The 15,969-nt window shown below is 26.9% G+C and overlaps 1 protein-coding gene across 2 annotated transcripts in view; it reads right to left on the reverse strand.

Annotated features, from left to right (window-relative positions):
* Nucleotides 1-15,969, reverse strand: part of LOC100163143 (glutamate receptor ionotropic, NMDA 3A) — a 167,687-nt gene that overhangs the window by 130,571 nt on the left and 21,147 nt on the right. The window contains exon 2 of one of the 2 annotated variants that reach the window (XM_001943366.5): nucleotides 14,951-15,132. The exons of the other annotated variant lie outside the window; for it this stretch is intronic. Coding sequence (XP_001943401.2) covers nucleotides 14,951-14,961 — 11 coding nt within the window. The 5' untranslated portion in view covers nucleotides 14,962-15,132. The remainder of the gene's footprint in view (nucleotides 1-14,950; nucleotides 15,133-15,969) is intronic. 2 annotated transcript variants of the gene reach the window in all.

Below are 15,969 nucleotides of genomic sequence, written 5' to 3' on the forward strand. Positions count from 1 at the left end.
CCCCCTCTGAATCCGCCACTAATTGACTTCGAATGAACTAACATCCAATTTTAGTTGTATTACCAAATTTCGATAGTAAAAAAATGAAAATAATACAAAATTTAAATTATATAAGTGGATCTTGATATTGGTGTACCTATCTACCTCAGTTCACAGACAAATTTGCGTCGCTTTGCGAACTAATTCGACCGAGATGAACAATTCATTTTTGAAGGTTTGAATATAGCAGCTAGTTGGTATAAATCGAACGAACACTACATCTATCATTACTCATTAAACTTTCCTGATGACTCCAAGAACAATTTGGAATTTTCACAAAATCGGTTAAATAGTTTTTGAGTACCTATATAATAACAGATAACTACAAATATACATTCAACTCTTATATTTGTTTTAAGATACAATTTCTTTATTCGAAACCATAAACGTGACGACAGATGGATGCTTTTACATCATCTGTCAGAGTAACTAATGGAAATCATTTATAAAAAAAAAATAAATTATTTCTACTAATTATTTCTTCTATAACCAATATCAACCATTTATAAAGAAAAATTTCTATCGTTAATCTCAAAATCCCTGTTTGAGCACCTCTCTGACTTGGACCTGCCGGGTCCAATTATATATCTAAACCATCCAGGGGGACCCACTCAAACACACACAAAAAATGTCATCAAAATCGGTACAGCCGTTTAAGAAGAGTTCGGTGACACACACGGACAGAAGAAGAAATATTATATATATATATAAAGATAAATATTTTTGTGTTGCTATTGAAACATTTAAGATTTTCTCTATTTAATTTAAATAATATGTGACTCCATACAATTATAATATAAATGTTTAACAAAATAATAAAACTATTTGATTTAATTAATAGATAGGTATCCAATGATTTCATCCTAGTCATTAAACATTTATTCAAACAATATCCAACATGAATTATGTATGGATTACGTTCTCGTCAAACAAAATTGATTATTGTTATAGTTTTGACAATACGAAATTAGTTTAATGATGTAAACTGGCATTTATCAAACTCATAAATGTCTTGTACATAATGTCTAATTATCATTAAAAAGTAAGACGTATATAGTATATTAGGTATTGTTTACAAGTTAAACCATCTATGATATATCTTTTAAATGATAACTTTATTATGTGCATTATTGTTTGATTATTTCATCAAAATAAATTACACAATTCGATCATTCGTAAATATTTTATAATATAAATTTCCAAGTATAAATTTAATTTTTAGATTTTAGATTTTTAAACTATCGGTTTAAAATATAGGTTTGGGTTTACATTACTTTTAAGAAACATAAACAGAAAGGAAACATTTTCTAGTAGGTTTAAAATCAATTACGTAGTTATTTATTTGTCTGTTAGAAAAAATGTGTATTATTTATTTTAAACCACAATGTAAGTTCAAAGTAAATCATATTCAAATAAATATCTACTTAACGTTTTTAAACATATTTATTAGTAATGTATAAAAAAAAACTAAAATATCAGTATTAAATTTTTAAATTGTATTTATTTTCTTTACTTTGTATAAAACTCCGTTTCCATAACCTAACCTAAGCTATACAAAACAATTCTCATGAAAATAAATCCACACTGAAGTCGAACAAAGAAAGTCTTGTGCTCAACACTAGATTTCTTCTCCGCTCACTTTCACGATTTTCATACATTTAAGATAAAAAAAAAAGTTATTTTTTAAATACTTTTAAGTAGTTGTAATGTTGTAAATATATTTAAAGAAAGTTATACGCCAACAAAATAAACAGTATCAATATCGATGTTATAAAGCAATCGCTGTCAAAGAAATAATTTATTTAATAAAAATACTTAAGTTTTCCGGCGCTTAAAATTGTAGTACCAATAATTATTACGCAGTGTACTACGTAAATCCGGCGAGTCCGACGAATTCTATTCTGACCATGCTGTTCCGTTCCAATACAATGCGACCGCCGCGCCGACCGATGTGACTAAATACAAACTGTTTTGTTTTTTGTCGCATTTGTCGGATTTACGTAGGACACGGCGTAAATCCTACAGCTGATAGCACAATAATCTATAAAAACAATAAATCTAATAATTTATACTTGTTTGAATTGAATAATTATTATTTCATTTGTACCTAACATTGTTAAAATGAGTCTATAAAATAGCAAATAGGTCAAGTCCTATATTATACCCGTATAGGTATTACCGACCACGTGCAGAAATTGGAATTAATCCATAAATAATTAGTACACATTTCTATTGTTTTATAATATTTATAATAGAACTCTAGTAATAATTAAATTGTCATTTCGATAAAAACATTTTTATAATTAACATGACTTACGGAGTCTTTCAAGTACGTTTTGACTTTTATTAAGTACCTATACCAGTATTATTATGATCCCAACAGTCGTCTAGAATTTATTATGATCCATAATATGATCCTACCGAACCTATATTATACAATTGTAAATTAGTCAAATAGGCATGTGTAAAATCTAAGGAAATGTGATTTAATACATTGCAAACCGCATTAGACCTTTGAAATTTGAAATGTTGACATATACTATAGTAGTGTTGTGTATCTATCAAAATAAAGAAAAAAACATGTACTATAAATGCAATAAAAGTGGAAACGACTCAAACTGTAAAACTAACAACTTAGCGAGTGTAAATATAGATACAGACAAGTAACTTAGAAGTAAAAAAAAAATATTTTACACTCCGTTCCCACATAATTTATATGTGCATAAAATACTATTTATCTAATTTATAATCGGAATATATTTCACGTTTTGTAGAACTATCTTAATGACTTCAAAAGTTTGTCACATCGAATTACTACTACTTACTTTAATATTTTATGAACGTTGGTAGGTACCTAAAGTACTCTACCAATTTAGGCCTATTGAATTATTGAAGTTTGTTACAGACGTCTAATAAAGGATTCATATTTCAGCGCGTTTCTCTACAAATAAAGCACACAAACTAAATATATAAAATCAAGAACTACCTTTGCTGTATAGTAAGTTTCAACTTTTCAAGTTTACCTCATTATGTACGTAAAGTATACAATCTAATTTACACTCAGAAATCAGAATACATTTCACGCTTAATAGAACCATAAATGGCTCCCATAGCTCGTGTCATATCAAATTATTACATTAATATTGGATTCACCGTAATGGATGTGTTAAATTTGAATTCGATAAGTCATTGTAAACCAAAAAGCGCTAATCTGAACGAGTGAGCCGGTTTTATCTTATAATAATATACAGTATGTCCCATAAGTTCCGTATCACCCTTAGTATCTCCGTGGAAAATCAATATATTTACCTAATTGCAGTTTTTTTAGAGTAATATGTATGGAATTTATCATGATTAATGACTCATAAGAAACACACACTTTATTGTAAAACTATCATACTTCTCGCTCCATTCAGAATCTAAAATTTACAAATATATTTGGTGATTTGAATAGTTTACTACTTAAGTGTATCTGTTTCTGGGTACTGTCAACAAAATTTTTTTTTTTTTTTTAAATAAAAATATTTTAGGTACCTAACCATTATTTAACCGTTAGCAAAAATCAATCTTATATAGGTGAGTTTTATATGTGGTTAAATATTATAGAATTGAAAATAAATCTATTGAAAACCAGCGTTTCGTTGAAAACAGTCTATCGAAATCAGTTTATATCAGTCTTTATATCAAATTATGATGTTCCCAAACTAAATTAATCATTTTTAAAACAATTAATAGTCACTTAAACAATTATTGAATGATAAGATAAAAAAAGGTCAACGAAGTTGAGGAGCCACAAGATTGATGGCATTAGGAACCTAAAGACGTAAAATGTCAATAACCGTTAAACAGCCGAATGATAACTGACAATTATTGTGCAAACGCAGAGTGACCAAGATAATTTATGACCTACAAAAGCTTCCCTTTTTCTAAATAATAATACCAACGAAAACGATTATAAGCTATGAATATAATAACATATATACATTTTAAACTACGGTGAATCTATGGGGGAATAAAATCGGAACCAGAGTCGCAATTAAACTCACTTTTGTCGTGTTCACTAAGAAGTCAAGAAGATATCCTAAAAAAGTATACTTTTTATCTTTTATGCATTAAGCATTGACAATATAACGTTACTTTAGTCATACCATATAATATATATATTATTATTGTTCTGTATTCAATGCAGCCCGTTAAACTTATAATAAATATTCTATTAAATTAGTTGATTGTACGAGACCCAGGTATAATATGCATAAAATTTAAAATCGAGTTAAGCTCCAAGTCGATGTCACACGCGTTCAATCATATGGTTACTAACTATATGTGACCATTATAACCACGCAGATAACTACTCATAATTTATTTATGTGAATAGATGTTTAATTTAAAAGGCTGCTGAAATACAATTGTTCGATATTTACTATTTGTACAATTAGTACAATATTTGTGTATGCACAGTTTAAATAAAATATTAAGTAACGCATAACAACACTATTAATACGTATTAATAAATTATATATTTTATAACATAAAATTAAATATAGGTAAGTATAAGATATTTCACACATTTTACGATGAAGAAGACAGATTTTAAAATACATTTCTTGTTCCGCTCAGAATCTAAAAATGAAGAGATGAAGGAATCGAGGTGTGTCTCGTTTTGGTAGTTTCATGTAGTTGCAATATATACATAGAGTTGTGTTGAATAATAAATGTATAATAAGTGATAAACTATGCCTATAAAAAAATGTTTCCTTTGTTGAACTAAAATTGGCGTGTATATAATCTTTTACACATCAAGTGTTCATGAATAAAATGTGAATACTATTTAAAAATCCACGTTTCCACTTTGTTCTGACCCATTTATAATAGTTATAATAAATTATAATATCAGATAGGTAGGTACGTAATTGTAATTAAAAATAACTTTGAAGTAAACTTAGTTTTTTCTAGTGATTCAATACTTTAGGAAATTTTCAACGACCTGGTAAGGAAAAATTCAAATATGATGAATAAATGTTCATGCGCATTACACACAATAATATTTTCTTTGTAACTCTAGTATAGAAGGTAGTATGTAGACTATGTATTCAATGTAATATTTTTTAACTCATTTATTAAATTTAAAAAAGATAAAAAAAAAAATGTTCTTTAATAGCTACTTCCTTTCTATGCACTGTTATCTGCGGTGTGTAGGTTACATATTAAACTTGGTTTAATGTTTTTTTTTACAACTTGTAAAAGTTATATTGTATTTGTAAAATAAAGTCGTAAAAGTGAGAAATTGAATCGTTGTACCTGCAGCGCGGTTTTAACTGAACTTATACAATTTTTATTCAGGTAGCTTATAAGTTAAATGTACAAGATATAATACCATTTACTTACATTTATTTAAAATAATTGAAAAAATAGGCAGAATTCGTGTAGACTGATTAAAATAAAAATGTTTAATAATATAATGTGACATTATTCTCGTTATAATTTTTAACTCGCCAGTATAACAATTATAATATTTTGAACCTTCGGTAAATTATTAAATATATTTTTACTTAAACATATAATATAATATTTTTGAAAATTTTAATTGGATATTATGAGTTATGACCTATGATCCTAAATCATATTCCATATTTTATGATTATAATGTTTATACCATCTACCTAATTAGTATTTTATTATAATTTAAGTGTATAAAATATAGGCCGGCACGTATTATGCAATTGTACGCACTTAATTAACGCCAAATATTTGTTTTAATATTTCATAAATTATAAACTATTTTATCGATTCGTGTGCTATAAATATGATGACGAACACACTAGCATAACAATCAAAGCCAAACATCCTTTGATATTAGTAATATATTATCAATCATAATACCGAAAATTTTTGGATGGTATAAAATGTAAATACAATAATTACAATATTATAACTTCATTCATTTCTAAGTAACGGATGTTGTAAAAAACAGACGTAGTAGAAATCGGACGTACATATAACCGTCTATTATTCCTTTACAAATAATTTGTGAATAATAATATAATATTATGTACATCATACATTTATGAACCGCGTAATCCGAAAAGTCGGGCCGGAAGTGATCAAGATTCATTTCACCACTGCACAACACTATATGTAAATATAGGGTGGGGCAGTGAAACGGCAGATTACCTTGTATATTTAAATACAAAAATCGCCCGTTTCACTACCTCGCCCTGTATATAATGCTAATATATATATGCTACATAATATTATGTCTATTGTTTATGATATGACTTATATATTATATGTAGGTACCTAATACAAACTGGCAAACGGTGACAAGAACACCGTAAGTCGAGATTCGTATATAAAATTTCGTCACACTGCTACGTAAGTACCTACTCCAGGAATTTCGACTCAAAATTAAGTACATGCCATTTAGTCGATTGTCTAGAAACACTTTTGTATCCATCATAACTTTTTTTTGTTTCCGGCCAAAAACTTGGTAATTTCGTGTATTTAGTTTTTGGGACGCCACGTTGTTCTTTGATTTAAAAGCTTGACACGGTTTTGTCACCTTTTTTTGTAATGACAGTTATTATACATCATCATATTATATAGACATTAATTGATGAAAAAGTACTTAATTTTTCTATAATTTTCAATACAATTTTATTTTTTGGGCCAAAAAACGTAATCGAGGCTCCTGATATATTGTTACAATAGCAGTTGAAAAACATTAGGTACAATTTTTTTTATAAGCATTTAAAGTTCGAATTTTGAAAAAATTATCAAATTTAAAATTTAATAATTATTTTGTAGTTAAAAATGTATAAAATGTTCAACTTTTATACCTAAGGAGATTGAAAATTTAAAACAAGGTTCCACGTAAATAGTTTATAATATATAAATTACTTTATTCGCAATAATATCATAAAATATACTTAGTAATATCATAGCCCATGGGCGACCGTCTTCGATCAGAATCGTTTTTCTTATACAATGCTATTATAATATAATTTAATTCAAATTTAACACCATCCATTACAGTGACGCACTTGTAAGCTACTGTACAGCAGAGCGATACCCATTTTTCCACTTCTAATTTTTAGAGTGATATAACATTGTGTGTTTAGGATAATATGTCTATGGTATAGGTTAAGTAGATATGGTACCTTAAATTACTACTAAATAGTAAATTTAAAATGTTAGTAATTACTATTGATCTATTAATATAAATAATTTGTAAAAACGGTACAAGTACAATAACTACTACGTCTACATAATATTATATTATTACATGTAGTTTATATTTTTTTAAAACTTTTTTTGAAAAGTAGAAATTTGTATCGTCACAGAACATTTCATAAGTACACACAAAATATCAGGAATTCGTATATATTACGGTCTTAAGTTATACTTACAAAATTCTAAAAATCAGAATTTGAATAAAATATGTACTACTACTAAAGAGAGAATGGGAGCGAACATGCTTAAAACGTCACCCTATATAAATTGTATATAGTTCATACCTAATTATATAACTATTAATGATATAAACTTTTTTCCCTGATTTACAGTTTATCATTTCGGATTATTACATTACACGGATTGATGCACCTACATTTACTACCTAAACAACAATCCCTGGATTTTGTAAATTAAATATTATATCATAATTCATTAAATCAATAGCTTCTTCGCTACCACCGTCGGGAATTTAAAATTGAACCTAAAACAATTGCCATAAATCACGTTTAACTTTCAGTTAACTTGTAAACGAACAAACGGTCATGGTTTTCACTGAAAACTGTACCGGATAAAATGTATTGTAAATTCAGGTGTATTGCACATTTGGCAATGGAACAAAAAAAACTGGCCAAATATCAACCATATGAACGTTACATTATATATTGTTATGAACAAAAGTTTATTACCTTTGTGTGTACGGTTTAATGTATAAAACACATTTAACAAAGTTTGTCCATGCCAAAGGTGAAATCAAATAGATATTACCTTTAAAGTTGTAGGTAGTGATCTAGATCTTAGTTATTTTTGATCGGTCGTTTGAGTTTTAGTCGATATTATTGAAAAAAAAATATCAAAAAAATAGACTACGCGATATAAGTGACTACTGTGGTTTAAGAGATTGGCACAAAATATAATAATACTACAAAATATTATAATTTACTATGATACACCATCATGCTTGTTTAATAGTGGTTTATCGCACTCGAGAGGTAACAAAATATTTAAATTTTATTTGAAATAAATAATAATTGTATTGTGCAAGACAACAGCCACATTTATCGCGACTGCGCTCATATACAGATGGCGAATGGCTCGATTCCGGTTTCCCAGCTTTTTTGCGCAGGTACCCTTTAAAGTTGTAGTGATCTAGGTCTTAGTTGTTTCGATCGTTCATTTGAGTTTTAGTCGGTATTATTGAAAAAAAAAATTCGAAGACTACGCGAAAAGTGACTACACGGTGGTTTAAGAGATTGGCACAAAATATTATAATAATTATGATACATCGTCGTGATTATATTTTGATAGCGGTTTATCGCACCCGAGAGCTAACAAAATATTTAAATTGTATTGTGCAAGACAACAGCCACATTTATCGCGACTGCACTCATATACAGATGGCAAATGGCTCGATTTCGGTTTTCCGGCTTTATTGCGCAGGTACCTACACACTAATGTATTTTAAACGTGACAACCATAATTTAAGCGAATAATCTACCGAGCAATAACTGAGGAAAATAAATCATACTGCCATTCGTCTAAAGATCCGAAGACTTGGGGCCTATCATATAATATAATATTTCATAACTGCAGTCACTGCCGCAATATCTAATTATTTTCAATAGGTACCTACTATTCTACATAGACAAAGATAAACTCCGTGTTTATAATAATATAAGCCACAAAGGTATACTATTAGCTCAGATAATATAATTATGAGTGAAAATTATCAGTAATATATTTATGAGGAAAATTTGGAGTTAAGAGTGACCTTGAATGTTCTCCGCATTTCCGTAAGTACCAAACTATATAATATACAACCCATTTGTTAAGACTAACGCACTTGGGGCTTATTGGGTACGATACACATAATATATCCACCGTGGCACCACCATAACGATTGCCAAGTATCCCAAAAATTATCGGTTTCCATTCCAAACGACCATATTTACATATACTACTTACTACATAATATCCAACGAGGATAGCATCAATAATTATTATCGTTACAACGTTAACCGTCTGCGGAATCCACTTATACCTATATATCGACTGCGACCACATTCAATGTAATTTAATAAATCGCGGTATATGGAGACCGTCGTCGTAACGCAGGTCGTCGTAAATCGATTTTTTACAATAAACCTACTGAAAAAATCAACCTTTCGTGTGTATATAGGTAATGTAATAAAACGACAACGAGAAAAAAATATTGATCATAAAAATAAAATTATAAAATTGAACTGTTGATATTATTGTATTTGAGCTTTCCCTTACCGTAAAATAAAATAATATTCCGGTGCATAAGGTACCTATATTGGTGTAGAAAAATCGAAACGTTTTAATAAAAAAATAAATAATTTCTAATAGTATCTTTTCTATATATTTTGGATTTTTCTTTATTATTTTTAGAATTCTTGTGTATTCTCGTGTGATCCGAGAATTAAGATCCTTGAACGTCCTACGCTGTCACCAGGATTCAGGAATGTCGTGAATGTGTGCGTATGTATTTATATACTTATATAGGTATGTATATTCAACATTAACTCTTTGTTATTCAATATAAACCCAAAAAATATTTCTTAACTTACTGTTTTAAGAAAATATAAATTGTTCGAAGCGAATTCCTCAATTCCTTATTTTAGGTTTGTCGGAAATAATTCTGTCACACTATAACGAGCTAAAAATTAATTAAAAAAATCAAATAACAATATAATTGATTATTTATTAATAATGCAAAAATTATTTTCAAATTAAAATAACGTTTTTTTTTTTACTATACCCATGACATTATAAATATTATTTATATGGCTGAAATATAATTTTCATTAAATTTATCACTACCACAGTAAAAATTTGTCAAATTAATATTGTTCACATACCTGTAACTGTATACCTACGTTCTAACGTAAAATACTGAATTTATCAAGATTATCATATTATTATGATGGGTATGCACACAATTTTACTACAGATGTTCTTTGCTGAGATGTTCTTATAAAATACCTCACTTGAAAATTACATTATTAGACAATTAATTACAATAGTATAGCCCTTTAATTTTATAAAGTATAAATATATATTTTTGTCAAATAAATTTAATTTGAAACCTGTTGATATTATTCTTATAAATTATAATAAGCTAATATACTCGTGTTCCTTTCCTCTGAATAAATACCTACTGCAATTGTCACTATTTCGAGTGAAATCAGAATTTGAAAATACTACATAACAATAACACAACTGTTAGAAGTTAGCTAGAAACGGAGTTTTCCTATAAATCATTTTTAAAATACAACGATTTTTTTCTGCTTTAAAATTTATAATTTTAACAATAAAACACAATCAGCTCTTTTTCACAAGCTAAACAAATCGTGCATGCCCACCGTCTCAATATTTTTACAAATTCAATAATTATTATACCACAACATAAAATATTATATTATACAATATCCATGGTTGTTTTTCTATTGTATATAAAAAAAAACAATTCTAAAACAGGCAATTTATTAATTTTATTTAAGGTTCAATGGTTCGTTCTTATTATGTGATATCGCCTTGATGTAGGTAATAAAGTACATTTTTTTTTGGATTTTATACTTTTATTTCAATTACTCAAATTACAATGGTTTTGATAAAATTAATAAATAAATGTCTAAAATCGGTGTATTTGTAAAAATATCTCAATATTGATTTATGATTTCAATGAAAAATGTTCCATAAGCTAAAAACCAAACCTTCAGAATATATACTTACTGCAGAATTATGCATTGTGTAAATAACTAAATATATAGAAATACTTTAATGTGGTTTTCACATATTAATTTTTAGAAAAAGAAATCGAGAGAAAAAATTCATTCATTTGAAACGCGCTATGTAAACGATTTTATCTCCATATATTATTAATGATTAAAAAAAGATCATTTCAGAATAAGTATTAACTTGCATATTTATGCATTTAATAATAATAAATCCAAATCATTTATATCTTTAACCCTTCATTTTATTATACTTAAATTAATATTCTTTCTTGAAGGTAGGTAGGTATATACCTAATATAAAAACAATTTTGTATGTTATATGTATAGGAGCTACCTACTATATTACGTATAGATAACAGTTTTTAGTCATATGTACCTACCTATTACCATTTGATTGGTCAACCATACTATAATCGAGCAATTAAATAGAATAATTGGGTTGTCAATTTAAATTCCCAATCTTTTCCAAACAAGGTATTATTACTCGATCCAAATCATTCGGTTCTTAAAAACTTTAAAACAGAACTTTTATTTTACGTCAAAAATAATTGGTGGAACGTGGAAGTTTTCATATTTGAGTGAAATAGAGAATTTAGTGCGAGTAGTGCGAGCCTTGATATGTGACTGAGCCCATGTATAGTAGTTCAAAATAACTACTAGACAATTTTTAACTACATTTTGGCCTAAAATTGTAAAAATATTATTGATTTCATTTCATGAATGTATTATATATTACTTATATCTATGGTATTGTATACATTTCATATTATTATTTTTTGCACCGTAAATGTATTTATTAGTATTTCGTATAGGAATTTGAGACCTAGACCTAGTCCATAGCCATTAGTCAAGCTTGGTATTTGTATAATACTTTCATTTTCAGAAAATCTGATTTAAGTGTTTGAAGTGTAAAAATGTTACCTATTTGATATGATACCTAGTGCCACCTAGTATAAAATAATATGCAATGTCATATTTTATTAAACCAATCGGTTAATGGTGTTTTGCATTTATCAAAGAAACTTATGAAGAGTGCGCGAAACTACAATAATATATGATTTGACAAATAGTATTAGTAAATAAATTACATATTACAGTTGTAGCTTTGTAGGTATGTACTTCTATGGCATATTAAATTAATAGTGCAGCATATGGATTGCACACTATAATAGTTTGCTCATTAAAAATTAGTTATTCAAAAATAGAATACTTTCGAGTTACAATAATAATCAGTCAAACAGACGACAGTCCCACACATAAAATTAAATATTAGTGATGAATTTTGATGCATTATTCCGTTTGATAATAAAAATGAAAGCTCCTGCAAAATTGTACTATAAATAATAATATAATGAAAATAAAAGACATATGCATTCAATAATTTCTAACGAGATATTTATATGAAATAGTTGGTAAATATCGTATGTGACTTAAAATCAAAAGAACGAATTATATTCGAATCAATAAATGTATGGCTTTTATTATAAACATAACAATTGCAAATGAACATAAAAATATGAATTACAAAATATAATGGTTAAAAATACAATTTTCAACATGCGTTTATTTATATTGAATGAAACATCATATATTATATTAAATTTAAAATATAGCCACGTATAAAATTGTATTGAATGATTTATTTATTTTACGTAGAAACAGTTTTAATTTATTCATTTTCTCTTTATAGTTTATTTTAGCATTTTTTCAAAAGTCTTTTACTGTCCCAAATAAATACTTATTTATAAGTTAAAAATAAAATATATAATTGCAAATTATGTACCTATACAGACATACAGTATCTAAATTAATTTTCATCAGGATTTCTAACGAAATCCGCAAAGAAAGTATTTTGAAATTAATTGAACGTTTTCATCAATAATACATTGACAGTTAACTGACTCAAATCTAGTTGCTTATGACAAGCCCATTTATATTATCGAATACGTTAATCAAATATAGTTGGTTGAAAATGTTTTAAGAATTCGTTCACTTGTAAAAATGGAAAACATCATAGTTTTTGACTGATTTACAATCATATATAATATATTAAAAATAGACTGGTAAATATAGATTTGACAAAGAATTTTGGATTCCCAGATTAAAAAAAAATTGTTTCCAAATATAACATGGTATATGTATTTGTATGTATTTTGAGATAAAAACAATGGATTACGTATTAAATTTTTTTTTTCTGTTGGTAATTCTTAAATAAAGCTTATTATTGTAATCGCAAGTTTATACTTTAAGTATTATAACATCATAGAAATAATGAAAGACTTAAGATTAAAATGTGTTATTATATTATCATTATATTATTAACACAGTTATCAATACATAGAGGAAATAAGGAAATATATTTTTAGTTAAAAGAATAATTGAAGTATGACTTTAGTACTTTGCACTGAACATTAAGCCAACTCTTAGGTTTCCTTAGAAAGCGCACAAGTCACTTGATAATTTAAAACAATGAACAAAATTCAAGTTAGATTCGATGGTTAATAGTTTTCTATCGATACATAGTAACTTAAAGAAGCAATTCTAGTAGATTATAGTAGGAGGATGGCAAGATGCATATAATAAATAGTAAAACAATAGAAACCAAAGTTTTGCTCTTTACATATTATTGAGAATGTCATAGGCAAGAATATGAATAAAACTCGAATAATTGAGAATTTATATATAATGTTCTTATGCTAAACATTAAATTATGTCATTTTTTAAATATATTTAATATGTTAGGTGATCATTGCAATCGATTTATTAGACTTTCCAGTAAAAATTGACAGAAATTAAACCATTTTTAAAATTATTATGCTTAGGTGCCATATTGTTTTATTTTTGAAAAAATGTATTATAATATAAAATTAATAGTGAAATAAATGTAGTTTTACAACTCAAAAGAGCAATGTAAATTGTAAGTATGATAAAATTTAAAAATTTACAGGTTCTCATGGATAATAATTGTATGCCTTTGGTTATAAACATTAAACTATTACTTTTATAACTATACATAAAATAACACTAACAATTCAAAAACTAATATTAAAAGGATTTTATTTTTCAATTTAGTAAATATAACAATCAGAATTATTTAATGCTGAGTTGTAAACAATCTTAAAACTTAAGATATTACATTTCTTATAAACCAAAAATAAAAATCAGTATATACGTATTGTTTTTTTTTTCATAAAGTAACCTAGCTATATGATGAATTTGTTGTTATAAATAACCATTGACCTGAAACAGCAAACCTTACAACTCATTTTTCTAGCTTTAATCACTAACTTCTTGTAGTTTTAACACGAATAATGTAAATAAGCAAATTCAATATTTAAAATGGAATCAGTAAGACGTCATATCAAAATATTTTCAAGTAGATCATTGTTTTTTTTTTTTACTTTACAACTGATAATGATATCTATATAATATTTATATAAAAGTATCAACATATGTAGTCGATTAATTGTATTATTATTATTTGTTATTTGAATACCTAGGCCGCATTGAAAATATTTAATACAAATCGATTTGAGGGGATTGGAAGCGGTGATTTTTTTGTCTTCGTCAAACACACGTGGAACATATGAATTTAGACGGTTGTTCATTCCAACGTACTGATTGATCTAGTGAAGGAATAAGAATTCTAAAAACAGATTTGAATTTTTTGTCATGTCTACTTAAGATCGACTATGCTACATTTTTGATTTTATCCCCATAAAATCTAAAAAATTGGTACTAAAAAGGGAAATGAAATATTTAAATTTTTGGAGAAAATGAAATCAAAAAATTAAAAATCTTGGAATCCAATCCCCTTACTTATAATTTATAATACAACTGTATTACAAAATCATATGGTTGGTATAATATACAACAAACTACTAACTTCAACCAACTAATAAGTAATAGTTACTAACCTCAACAACATAATGTGTAAGATCTTCCCATTTCACTAACAGCAAAAATGTCACAAACACAGCCGTAAAAACTTGAAAGTCTCTTGAAATTTAGAACATCATTAATCTACCCGTGGTCCTCAATTCCAAAAGGTCCAATTCATCAAAAAACCTTGGGATCATCTTAAGACCATACAGCGACTCTAAAAAAATAATTTACAACACAATGATACTAACGATATGTACACTGAACAATCTTTGTGTATTTATATAATGATTTTATAAAATCTCAAAGAAAAGACAGCAATTAAATGGATAGGTAGGTACCTAAAAAAAACACTTGGCCACTTCTATATTTTGTTTTTCACTATACACTTTATAACACTACAATGAACCATTCTTTCTTTTAATTATTATTTTAAGCTATACTTTAGATTTTATTAAATTTAAAATATTTTGTCATAGTAAAAATAAAATATAATTAAAAAGTTTTAATTACATACTAGAATTAATAAGGTAATAATACGTATGATATAAAATTGCTTTGGTGTAAAAATAAACATATAATATTAGGCAGATCTTGATTATGTACCTGATGAATTGACTTATTACCAGTTATTTGTGAGCTAACTTAGATTTATATAAATGTTACTACATAACATAAACTAAGAAATAATGTTTCCATTATCTGATATTATAGTAACAGTAAAATGCGTATTTCTACGGTAAACTTAGTCTATAACATATTTAAAAACGAAATGTATTTTTTATGTATTATTTTTCTAAACTGTTCAATGGTTAACCGTAGACCTATTTAAATAACAAAGTTAAAATGTAATGCAATTTATTAGGCATTGTACATTAAGGCGATTCGATACCGTGATTTTCTGTTTCCATCTAACACACGCGTGACATAGTATTTTAGACGTGTTTTTTGCCAAACATACCAATTGATCTAATGAAACGATAAGAATTCTGAAAACAGATTTGAATTTATCATCAAGTCTACTTGAAATCGACTTTCCCACATTTTTGATTTT

The sequence above is a fragment of the Acyrthosiphon pisum genome, chromosome A2 (genome assembly GCF_005508785.2).
Source record: "Acyrthosiphon pisum isolate AL4f chromosome A2, pea_aphid_22Mar2018_4r6ur, whole genome shotgun sequence".
Classification (NCBI taxonomy): Eukaryota; Metazoa; Arthropoda; class Insecta; order Hemiptera; family Aphididae; genus Acyrthosiphon; species Acyrthosiphon pisum.